Here is a 12,450-nt window from a genome sequence, read left to right on the forward strand (position 1 = left end):
TAATTAATTTTTAATAAAGTTCTTTAATTTGTAGATGAGTCGTTCAGTAATCAATTTAATACGAATGATAATCCTGAAGTAGAAACTTTCCAAACGTACTTATAAAATATTATGTATATAAGTTCGCAAGTTTTAAACATGCGCAGTAAAGTTTATCAGAGTTGGGAACATTCATTCATCCCCTTGTATTTAGTTGAGTCGTATTCGTTGCGGGGTCGACACCTATCGCTACGAGGGTTGAAGCGGGAAAACTTTTCCGACGTAACAATATTATTAATTTTTCTCTATTTAAATTTACAAGTGCGGTAAATAATTTTAACATTTATTAAGGATGTAAGATCAATTGTTTTATATATTATTTTGTGTGGTTAATATAAATGATTTAAACAATGTGATCTGGAAGTTAGTTATGGAACATTATGGCTTCTACGAAGCTTTTTTCTTAAATGACTTCGCAAGGTTTTTGTGTATAAATGGAAGTAAAGGTGTGGACATTACTTTTAGTTGTATATATACAATTGGCAACTTATGTAAATGGAAATACGGGAAAAGGTAAGTCAAATTTTATCGGACTTTTATAACTAACGAAGTGAAGATTTGTGTTGAAATATACTACTCGTATTATCGTTAAAGTCATTTTTGTTCATTATGGAAATTGAATTTCTTTGTAAGGTTAAATTTTTAAAATTTCCGTGTAAAAAGTCGTAAGATTAAAATAATTTAGACCGTTTTTTTATTCCTTGTAAGTTTTTAATAAAATTATTGAAATAACTTAAAATGAAACAGAATTATTGTAAATTTTGATAATTCCATTTGTAGATTTTCATCAACAAGATGACAATGGAGATAAAATAGTCAAAGACAATATAAATCGGAAACCTCTAGAACTTTCGAATCATCCAAATAATGAGGCCAGAGACTATTTTTTATCACCAGTATTCCCCAACAATGATGAAACTGATGAAGAGGACGAAGAAGATGAACATACATATTTAGATTACGATTATAAAGATGCGAATTATAAAGATACATCAGATGTTCATGTCGGCGGTAACCCACAAGATGTTTTACCGATCGACGATAAAATCCCTTTACACACGACCAAAGACAATCTTCCCATATTTCTGTTGGAACCCGAAAATACTTATGTCGTCAAAAATAAAGCTGCCACATTAAAATGCCGCGCCGCCAATGCTTTAGATGTAAGTAGAAATTTTATTTTTCGACCATCAAAACTGTTTATGTTTTTGTAATATCCAACAGTTTAGTGTAGTTTCAAATTTGACAAAAAAATAAATTGCGCCGTATTAGGAAATTTGCATGTATACGACAGGATTTTTAGCAACTTTATATTCTGTTTAATTGATTACTAAGTTACCATAGAGACACGAGTCCACTAATAGAAATCTTTCACCTCATTAATCCTTAAAGATCAAAAATGTATCTTAGTAATGTATAATAGTATGTATTTTTAAGACAAAATTATTTTAAAGGTATATTTTAAATGTAACGGTGAGAAAACTCAAGCTGTGAACTTCGAGTTCGTCGACCCGCAAACTGGCGTGAGGATCATCGAAGGAGAACACGAGGTGACGAGGGAGCAGGTTGAGGAGTACTTTGGTAGCGAGAAGTACCAATGCTCCTGTTTCGCGTGGACCAGTCAGGGTCAGATCAGGAGTCAGCCGGCTACCATCGAGTTAGCTTGTGAGTTATTCTATAAGAATAGTTTCATATTGTTATTAGAATATCATTCCTTTGTTTTCTCTGTGCTTTTGTTTTATGATGGGCAAAGATCGTTTGAGATCCATGTTATCTGACATCATCGTAGTGTGCATTGATTAGTCTGTATGAAAATCTGTTTATTTGGTTTAATTAACGCCTAAAAAGGTATTATAGGAAGCATCCCAGTTTTATTAACTTATGAATAACTAAAAACTAAGTAGTACTTTTTTATTTTTCCTATTTCATATCAATTGGTTCATCGTGAAAGCTAGTTTTATGTGCTATTAACTAAGCTTTTAAAACTTAACTGATATCTTTATCTCACAGTTCTAAAGTGAAAACATGTTTCTCAAACATGCTGGGTTCATTAAGGATGTTTTCCACCGTTAAGTACATCGTAAATCGGGACATAAAATTGTCTTGTTAGATAGGGGAGATTGGGGACAATTGACAGTAGTATTATAACAGTAATATTGTAACAGTCAATGCTACGTAAATATTAAGAGTAGCATGGTCTGTGGAGTAATAAAGAATATTACAGTACTAGTACGATATAATAGTTATGGACGTTATTATACGTTCGTATGGGAGTTCGCAATTAGTTCAAATATTGCAATACACCAAATCAGAACTGAAAGAAATAACGAATGAAAAGCGAAGAAACAAAAGAAGAATGGACTACATTTATTCATAATTGATAATTAAAAACGCTTTCAAATATATTATCATCAAAAGGTCTTGTAGCTTGTAAACTACGCGATTGAGTTCATCTGGGACATATTGCTAGTGTAATATAATTCTTATATCCATAGATATAAAGAAGCATTTCTCAGTATCACCGCAGTCACAACTGGTGAAACAATATTCGTCAGTAACATTCCGCTGCGAGCCGCCACCTGCGGCACCTTTTGCCCAACTCTACTGGCTAAAGAACGGAGCACCAGTAGTCGTAGATGACAATGTACAGGTCAAAGAAGGTGAATTGGTCATCAAACAAGCGTCTTTGCTGGTAAGTGGATTTTTCGCAGTCATTAACAAAACATTAGCTGCATGGTGTGTTTTTTTTATATAAGAGAAGGGGGCAAACGAGCAGTGGAATCACCAAGGTGTTCATCGACGCCCATGGACATCTGCAATACCAGAGGAATCGCAGATGTCACCATTTTGGCAACTATTTTCATATTTTCGTATCATATCAATATAGTTTATAATTTTTGTAAATAGGAAACCATTAATTGCATTTATTTATTTTCATTTGTAATTCACAATAAATATAATACAATGATCAAAAGCCTTTACAAATTTAAGTATTTAAAACAAAAAGTTAATTGGATATTTTTTTCAGACTTTATTTTTATTTCATATAAAAGTTTTGTCAACTCATAAAATCTAGTGAAACAAAGGTTTAAAATTTATCAGTAACAAAAACCATATATTCGTAACGAAAATATTAATTACGTCCGTATTTTTAAGCCCGCATTCTGTTACGCCATTGTTCGTGGATTGCGATTGCTTATTCAAATATGTGAGCGTTTCTCCGTTTTTTTTTTCGGTCACTGAAATGAATATCTGGTACACGATACAATGAGTTAAGTTCCACAAATGTCGCTTCACTTTTTTTTTCTTTTCACATCTTCTTTATATAAGTATTAACATTGACGATATTCAAATTGTAAGAAAGGTATACAATTGAAAAGATTTGAGCAAATAAATTTCCAACTTCTAAAAATGTTATTTTGTTGATATTATTCAAATGATCTGTATCTGTTGAACTGTTATCTGTTAATTTGGTGACTATAAACAGCCATCAATATGTGATATTTGTAATGATGTGCAACATCAAATATTTAGAATACGTAACCGTAGTAAAATAAAAAGATACAAAGGAAACATTTGTGACCATTATGTTATCTTGAAAAGACCTCTGTACATCGTTTTAACCCAACTCTGTTTTGTATTTTCGCTACAAAATAAGGTCGGGTGCTTACAAAATTGACTACTATCGAGCGAGCCTCATATAGTATGAACTTAAAGTACCGTCGTCCGTCTAGACTAAAGACTGTTTTCAGGATATGGCGAACTACACCTGCGTCGCCGAAAATTTAGCCGGCAAAAGAATGTCGGAGCCCGCGCTATTAACCGTTTTCGGTAAGTGAATATCCTATAAAAGAAAAACTGTTCTTGTTTTTTTAGTATTCAATTTTATTCAATTCTTGTTACCAACAAAATTAAACTTTAGTATACAATTTTATGTTTATATCACACCAAAATATTTCATTAAGGTCTTGTCAGTCTAGTTTTGTCAGTTTGTTGCGACTATGAAATTGAATTCAGTTTCAATCGGATCAAAACATATCCTCTCATTTCTTCTCTGTGGGAAAACAGAAAAGCCAATATTTTTTCATACAAGATGTTTTACTAGTGGAAATTCACGTTAGCGGTACTTTTAGTGAACGGTGGATGGACAGCGTGGTCTACTTGGACTGACTGCTACTGCTCCGGGCAGGCGGGGCGAGAGGGGCTCGAGGGGCGCCCAGGACGGCGGCGAGAGAGGACCTGCACCGCACCGAGGCCGCTCAATGGAGGCCAGCCTTGTATCGGACCCAGTGTACAGAAGACACAAGACTGCATCGATTGTGATTTAGGTTGTTATCTATGCGAAGACATTAAGATTAGCGAAAGAGGAGTGCCAGGATTGCGCCAAAGGAGCAGCTCACTTTCCAATCACATCAACACTTAACATCAGAAGCGTAAAGACTTCTAATGTTAGGTGTTGATGTGTTCAAAACCTGAGCTATAGTTTAGTAAATTAATTTAAATTATGCATAACAAATAACATCCATGTCCATCCCACCTATGTATATAAATTTCATGTCAATCCATTGTGAGTTCATGTAACATCCGCATTCGCATAAAGGCACATATAAAGGTCTATTAGAAACAACTTTTGTAGGCTGCGCACATTTATGACGCGGAAATGGGACTCAACATGTTTTTCAACGTAGAAAGCCGGTTTCTCGCAACTTAGCTATTTGGGTCGTCGAATTATTCCTTTCCAAGTTTCGACATGAAACGCGAAATATAGAACAAAAATCGGATACATGAAACTTTACTATTCAATAAAAGCTTCCTTTCGTAATATTTCACGAAATTTTACTCTGTAGTGAATGGAAATGTCTTTTTGTGTTTCCAAAACTTTTTGATGAACCTAAAAATGACATTGAGACTACAGTTCTTCTGCAACTAGTTAAATAATTATATTTAATGAGACGAAAATTTCCAGATGTTTACGTCGATGGATTGGACGAGTTAGCTGACGAATCTTCAGATATTGTATTGGGTATGTTCATTTTATTTTGTTTTATTGTCACCATACTCGTATTCCTCAATACCACAAGTTGATGGCAACAATGAAATCTTTCGGTGGTAAATTTCACTAACTTCTATGTGTACGTCAAACTTTATCTAATTTAAAAAAAAACAATTAATTTGAAATTTGAGGAAGACGACATCTAGTTTTATTCAATTAAATAAAATTACAATTTTTTTTTCTTGTGGCTATACAGTGTGTCTTTTTAGGACGATGGTCACAATGGTCGGAATGGTCAAGATGTGATACAGACTGTCTCCAAACTAGGCGACGACGATGTCTGACCACGACAGCATGTTTAGGAAAGGATTACCAAGTAGCCCAATGTACACATTGTGTTAGGACTTCTAAATCTGAAATCATTACAGACGGTTGGTTAACACTATGACATTTTATATTTTTTTTAATTCTATTTAAGTACTTATTATTTTTTTATTTCAGCATCATCGTATTGGCCGTTATTCATTGCATTATCAATTGCGTTTCTAATATTTATAATTGTTGTTGTATTGGGTATAAAATATATGAAGTTTAAAGTGACAGAAAATTCGCCGTATGTGAAACCACCTCCAGGTATGTTTAATTTTATTTTTTTGATAAAATTAATGATAGTATCTGCACCCTACTTTATGACTAATCAAAATAATTTGTTCTTTTTGTTGTTTATAATATTGTAATGGGGTAGATCTGCTACTGATTCACTTTATTATGAGTCATGATAATGAACAAACATACGAACGTATATTCTAATGTAAACAAGGGTTGTAATCGCTACCATTTTGTATAGATTATTCCGTAATTGTTGCGGTATTAAATGCATTAGGGTTGATTGTAACCAAATACTTAAATGGTATCAGAAAATAATGATGAGTTATTTTAAATATTAGATTATCAATTTCGACTTGATGTACCAAAGGTTGTGAATCTATGATTCGTATCGTAGCAGCTTAATTTTTTTTCTATCTTGATTTAATTTAAGTCAGTATTATTTTACTAATTTAAGAAACTTTTTAACGCAGTTATTTATCAGTGATTCCTTTTTTATCAAGGTACACAATACTTTGGTAGCGTACTAAAAAGAACATTGACCAATCAACCGGATTTGACAATACATGAAGAGTTTCATACATTGGACTCTAGACGGACTCGCCGCCATACAAGTGCTTCTAGTAATCCACGCAATGAACATTTGTATGAAGTGCCGCAGTTAGCTAATAGGTAAGTCATACATTCTCATACAGTCTTTTCTTTTTTGCGTCCCCGGAGTTGCGTGGACAGTGCACGCCGTACGACACTCGTTGGACATTTTTTTTAAAAATTGTTGTCTAGTTATGAAAATTTATTGTCTCTGTCCGCACGGAATTAAAAAAAAAACTTTATTAATAACTTTGTGTTCTTCCGGCTCTGTTCTACATTTATGCCACATTTCATCGAGATCCGTTGCGCCGTTCTGAAGATACCTTCAAACAAACATCCTTCCATCCATCTATTCATCTAAACTTTCGCATTTATAATATTAGTATTATAAAAGTAAATTCAACAATGAACAGTTCCCCATAAAAATCATTTCTTCCTTGCTTTCTTTCTTTTCTTCTTTCTTCTTACTTCTCTGTTATTACTTCTTTATTAGTTGTAATCTATTATAATATTAATCTATACATTACATTACATAATCATAACGAAAACTCTCCTAGTTCATTTTCTTCACTCTTCATTCAATAACGAAAGGCATCTATAATGAACGTACTTACATTCTATTGTAATTATTGCTACTTATGTACTATTCCAGTGTGGAATACAGTGTTATTACAAGGTTCATGATGTAATATATTGCAAAATAACGTATGATCATTCCACTTCCATTAAATATCCCATATTGTATTTCATTTTGCTGCATCAACCAATCCCAAAACATTAAGTTATTGAAGGATCAGATTGAAAATTTGCATGTTATTACGATCTTGATAGTACGATTCAAATGCCATTCAATATTCATGTTTCCATATGCAAATGACGATCGGCCAGCGATAGTCCATACTTGTAATTAATTACTGAATACGCTGCATGGCGATATGGATCTCTGCGGCGGATTGCTGCGCAATACCGACGTGTCCTAATGAGGGATTTATTTTATCGCGACTTGTTTAAATGTTAATTAAACGATTGTATTAACGCTGAAAGCATTTTTGGTTGTGATTGTTAAATAGTATTGTCTGATATATATTTTTAATAATTAATTACAAATTGCTTGACGGTTAATTAAATTATAAATAAGCTTTTGTTGAAGAAATTTTCATATAAACTGCACACTGCCTTTAGATTGTCCGTTGAACAATTCAAATTTTAAACTGAATAGAATATATGTTCACAAGTATCCACAAACATTAGGATGAATTAATGAAGAAAATTTAAAATACAGATATTCCAGTATACATTCTAAACAACTGCCTTTTAAAATATCTAGTCAACAAAAAAAAACTTTTCTTTAAAGTATTGAATATTTTCAGCTATATATCACCTATCGATCACGAGGTAAGAACCGAGTGTACCGCCAGCGAAAGGAATTACGCTTGCAAGGATAACGTGGAGTCAGATCGGTCTGATTCTAGCTGCTTTTTGAGCTGTGAGTTCTGGACTTTGCACCAGCCATGCATAAGTAGACTGAACATCTAAACTACCAACAAGCTACACCGACTTTTTTATTATGCGAAGAAGATTCTTTGGGAATCCTAATAACGAAAAGTGTTTTCTTTGACATTTTTTTATTAACTGATTTTTGTTCGTTTAATTATTTTAAATTACTTAGCCGAAAAGAATCAAACTAAAGTTCATTTTATTATTAATTTTTCAAATTGATGTTTTGTCTACTTAACTGCTTTAAGCTTTTCAATATCTTCAATTATAATTTCCATATATGAATTAATACTTTTAATTTCAGCCGGTTCATCGTATGGTAATGAGAGTATAGAAATGTCGCCATCTTTAAAAAATAACGCTTCAGTCGATTCAAAATATCTAAGTATAAATTATTTGGAGACAGCTACATCGAAAATGATAACAAGTGACGGTGATTGGTTGAATTTAGAAAAATGTGGCGTCAGCTTATTTGTTCCTGATGGAATCGTTGATAAGGGAGAGGAATTATTTTCTTTAGAAGTTATTGACGAAGAATGGAATCGACCGTTACTGCAAGAAGGTTAAATTTATTAATATTTTATTTATTCGTCAGTAAAACAATTTTAATTTACTGTTCTATTAAGATAAAAGAGTGAAGGATGTTTTTAAACCCATACCCAAGAAGTGATAAGACAGTATAAGCGTATATAAGGCTTATCTAAAGCAGTTTCAACAACCAATTTCAAATAATAATGTAGTCATATTTTTTTTTAAATAAAGCAAAATTTTATGCCAAAATGTTATTAATAAAAAACGTGAAAAATCCTAGCAATCGACTAATATTAAAAACAATTAAATTATATCTGGTATTCAAGTTGATTGTAGAAAAACTATTAAGGATTCAACAAAGGTCGGACTCAGACGTTTATTTGTTGAATGTCTTTTCACTTGCGATGTGAATAGCAGTGCACGATGAGTGTTTGCTCGGAGGTCTGCATTCAAACAAATGTCTAAAGCGAATCGGACTAGCTTCAATGCCCATTCGCAAGTTGAAATGAAAATGTCAGAATACAATATGATGGATTGTTTAGTAGTTTCGATTTGATAATATTTTCTGCTCGACTTTAGAAAGATCAAGACAATAACTATCACAATTTTCCTGCAAAGATCCATGCTTCTAGATTTATTCTATAGAAGATTGATGGAAATTGTTGTCGTTAATTTTCTTCGTTTAAGCTGATTTTGATAATTGGAATGTACACGATTTATTTTGATTTATCTTCTGAAAATATTATAAAATTGATTAATATTTATTTTATTTTACTTCAGTACATATCTAACTTTGAAACTGACTCAGACTAGAATGTACGTGAAATATTAAAAAGGAACAATTCTAAGTATAGCAATAACTTGAATAGTTTGGTCTACTATAAGTTTGCTATATTCTTGTCTATTGTTAAGTTTGTCGTCGAAACTCGAACGGGCTTGCGAGCGGACATTATGACCTCAATTTTGAATGTCAGCTTCCGATTTATGTTGGCGCAAAAGATATTTTGATTTTAGGTCAAATTATTTGACCTTTACGTAGAGTTTGCTTTAGAAATAGTTATTTTATTAACTAAAGGTAACGAAAAATATTTATAGACATTTGTTCATCTATTATGTAGTCTAATTGATACATTTAAAACGAGATATTAATAACACCACATTTTATTTGGCACATCGCCAATTTCCTTTTCATTATAACTCATTTCCTTCACAGTTCTTTATTGACGATATAAAATAATCCCTAACAATTCATTTAATTAACTTAACTAATACTGTTTGTAACTCTTGAAATATTTCACAACAGGAGAGATTCAACTAAGCCCGGTTATAAGATGCTGTCCGAAGAATTTCCACTTCCGAAAAGGCGTCATCCTGTCATTCCCGCACTGCGCCGCCCTCAAGAGTACCAGCTGGCTGCTATCGATCCTGCAGCGACCCGAAGACACCAACTCCAGGGAGTGGAGGAAAGTTTTGACGCTCGGCCAAGAAACACCTGGCAGCCCGATATTCGCACAAGTCGACCCCACTAAAGTTTACTTAGTATGCGAATTCCTGACTGACTTCGTTATGATCGGACAAAGTTTCAACGGACTAGATGCGAAGTTGCTTAGAGTTGGACTCTTCATCGCTAAACGAAGTGACGATAGTTTTTATAATTTGAACGTTCACGTATTTAATGATACTCCATTCGCGTTCTACGATTGTGTTGAAAACGAAAGACGTACTGGTGGTTATTTGCTTTGTGAACCAAAGACTGTACACTTTCAAGAGAACGCTTCCGATCTGTGTTTAAACATCAGAGATGTCGGCGTCGGATGGAAGATACAGACCGGGGGGACGTATCAGGAAATATCGTACACCCACATATGGAATATGACGGTGCGTTCGTTGCATTGCATGTTTGTCCTACAACAATTAGATTCGATAAACTCATTGGAATTGAGTATATCGATTTACCAGAAACAAAAACAATCGAATTCGGTCAATTTCAATCTTAAAACGAACGATTTGAATTCAAATTTCTATAGCAGTAAACGTTATAGTTACTCCGGCTTAGAAAATGGGTATACCGTTAACATCGTAGAGAATCCTTTTAACTACTCATCGCTGTCTAAGAAGGAAGGTCGATATGATTTCGTTTACAAGAATAATAGTGTTTTAAGGAATAATTTACATACTGACAATAATTATTATAGATGTAACATGCTGACTAAATCTGATAGAGTAATATTGTGTAAGCTTCTTGATACGCAATCGTCGAAAGGTAACGACTGGCGGCTGTTGGCGGACAAGCTGAAGATCACATCGTATTATTACTATTTCTCAAATACTTGCTCGCCGACAGAAAACATCCTCAATCTTTGGATGTGCAGGAATAATGATGTCAACATGCTTGTCAATTTATCGAGAATCTTTAGAGAAATGTCTAGAATCGATTGTGCTACAGTTGTTGAAAGGCGTTGCTTTACTAATTGAACCTTTTTTTTTTCGATTAAAATTGTGATCAATAATTTGTTAATCAAATATAAAATAGGGTTATTAGTTTTTTTTTTCTATGTACGTGTAAACATGTACTTAGTAATTTACACATTGAACACTAACGTAATTGCAGAGTTGAGTGAAAATTAAAGAATAAATAACGTCAATGTAATACGGTCAATCGATAAAAAAAATACTAATCAGTTTAACTTTTTTAAGATAAAAATGTCTATAATTTTGAAATTGTATTCTGTAAAAAGTCCATAACCAAAATTGTTACAGATGTTTCTAATAACATGCTTTTATATTTAAAAAAATTAAATAGATTTTATTTAGATGAAAACAAAGTTTTATTAGTAAATATTTCACACAGCTCTTTTTACGACTAAACTGCTAATGCTAGATTTATTGAATTATTTTAAAAGGTTCTAAGATATGTTATAGTGTTCTCGTTGTAGTGACATTATCATGTTAATTATAATCAAGGGAAATAGAAAAAATTTAAGTCAAAACAACAAAATTCTCTCGTTTTTAATTATATGAGTGTTTTTCTGATGTTTACTTTGTTCTATAAAAATATGAGTCACATAATAAAAAAAAAACATTAATAAATATAACGAAATATCAGGGAAACTTATTGTTTTGTAGCACGCTGTATAGAAACTTAATATTTTATCAGAAGGGTACATATATGTTTGAAAAACATTAGTGTTGTAAATGAACCAATGTATTGTTTAAATAAGATTATTGGAAAATGATTTTAGTAGTGGTTTAAACATTTTTTCAAGTAAAAAATTATAATTATATGAGTTTTTTTTTAATTCACAAGTACGAGTATGTCCAACTTATGATGTTAAATGGGCAAACACCGTTGATAAAGATCTACGACAGATTTGTTAATTACACTAGAAAGTATTATTTTACAATTAACTACAATCCTTATTGTTGTATATTTTAACTGATGATTAACCGATGCTGTTATATTAAAATCACACTCAGAATCTATCATGAGATTACATTGCTGAAGCACCCCTGAAAAAAATATAATTATCACTCTCTTTGAAAATGAAAGAAACGATACGTTTTTCATACATTGTATGGATGTATGGATATGAACGGATGACCACTGTCAAAATAATCACCTGTATACGACGACTGTTGGACTTATTCAAAACCATTTTAAAAAGATAAAGATATAAGCGAGAATATTTTCTAAAAAAAACTTTTATATGATGAGTTAACATCAATATTCGTATATCATCTCAAATATATAAATAACTAAACTCTCAATAACATCCTGTTACGACGCACCATACTCAAATATTCTCACGTATCCTGACCCAGTTGCTCAGTATTCAAGTATTAACGTAAGGGCGGTGCGAGCAGCGGCGATTGCATCGGTTAATAATTGAGATCTCACCTCTGCATTACTACGTATTGAAACCGCTCAATTTACAAGCGGCACGTTTCAATCATTTTAATTTTAGGAATAAAAATATTATCATCATCATCATCAGCTCACTATACGTCCCCACTGAGGGGCTCGAAACTTACTCCAAGTTAGGGGTGACTACGCCATAGTCAACCACGCTGGTCAAGTGCCGGTTGGTTGACTTCACACATATCATTGAATTTCTTCTCAGATATGTTCAGGTTGCATCACGATGTTTTCCTTCACTATAAGAACGTCGAATAAATGAACGTGTAAATGGAAA

At 32.6% G+C, this 12,450-nt stretch overlaps 1 protein-coding gene across 1 annotated transcript; it reads left to right on the forward strand.

Moving 5' to 3' along the window:
• Positions 1 to 331: 331 nt before the first annotated feature.
• LOC106714459 (netrin receptor UNC5B-b) lies at positions 332 to 10,784 on the forward strand. Its single transcript, XM_014507511.2, has 13 exons — positions 332 to 552; positions 820 to 1,202; positions 1,494 to 1,704; positions 2,535 to 2,731; positions 3,792 to 3,870; positions 4,173 to 4,367; positions 5,006 to 5,062; positions 5,302 to 5,463; positions 5,534 to 5,665; positions 6,142 to 6,310; positions 7,600 to 7,715; positions 8,031 to 8,288; positions 9,561 to 10,784. The coding sequence occupies exons 1-13, from the start codon at positions 474 to 476 to the stop codon at positions 10,730 to 10,732; spliced, it is 3,210 nt and encodes a 1,069-aa protein (XP_014362997.2). The 5' UTR covers positions 332 to 473; the 3' UTR covers positions 10,733 to 10,784.
• The last annotated feature ends 1,666 nt before the right edge of the window (positions 10,785 to 12,450 follow it).

The sequence above is a fragment of the Papilio machaon genome, chromosome 6, assembly GCF_912999745.1.
Source record: "Papilio machaon chromosome 6, ilPapMach1.1, whole genome shotgun sequence".
NCBI classification, from domain to species: Eukaryota; Metazoa; Arthropoda; class Insecta; order Lepidoptera; family Papilionidae; genus Papilio; species Papilio machaon.

Coding starts and splice junctions, on each gene's coding strand:
- LOC106714459 (XM_014507511.2), top strand. CDS start 474: ATGGAAGTAAAGGTGTGGACATTACTTTTAGTTGTATATATACAATTG. Junction 553..819: donor AAATGGAAATACGGGAAAAG/GTAAGTCAAATT, acceptor TTCCATTTGTAG/ATTTTCATCAACAAGATGAC. Junction 1,203..1,493: donor GCGCCGCCAATGCTTTAGAT/GTAAGTAGAAAT, acceptor ATTATTTTAAAG/GTATATTTTAAATGTAACGG.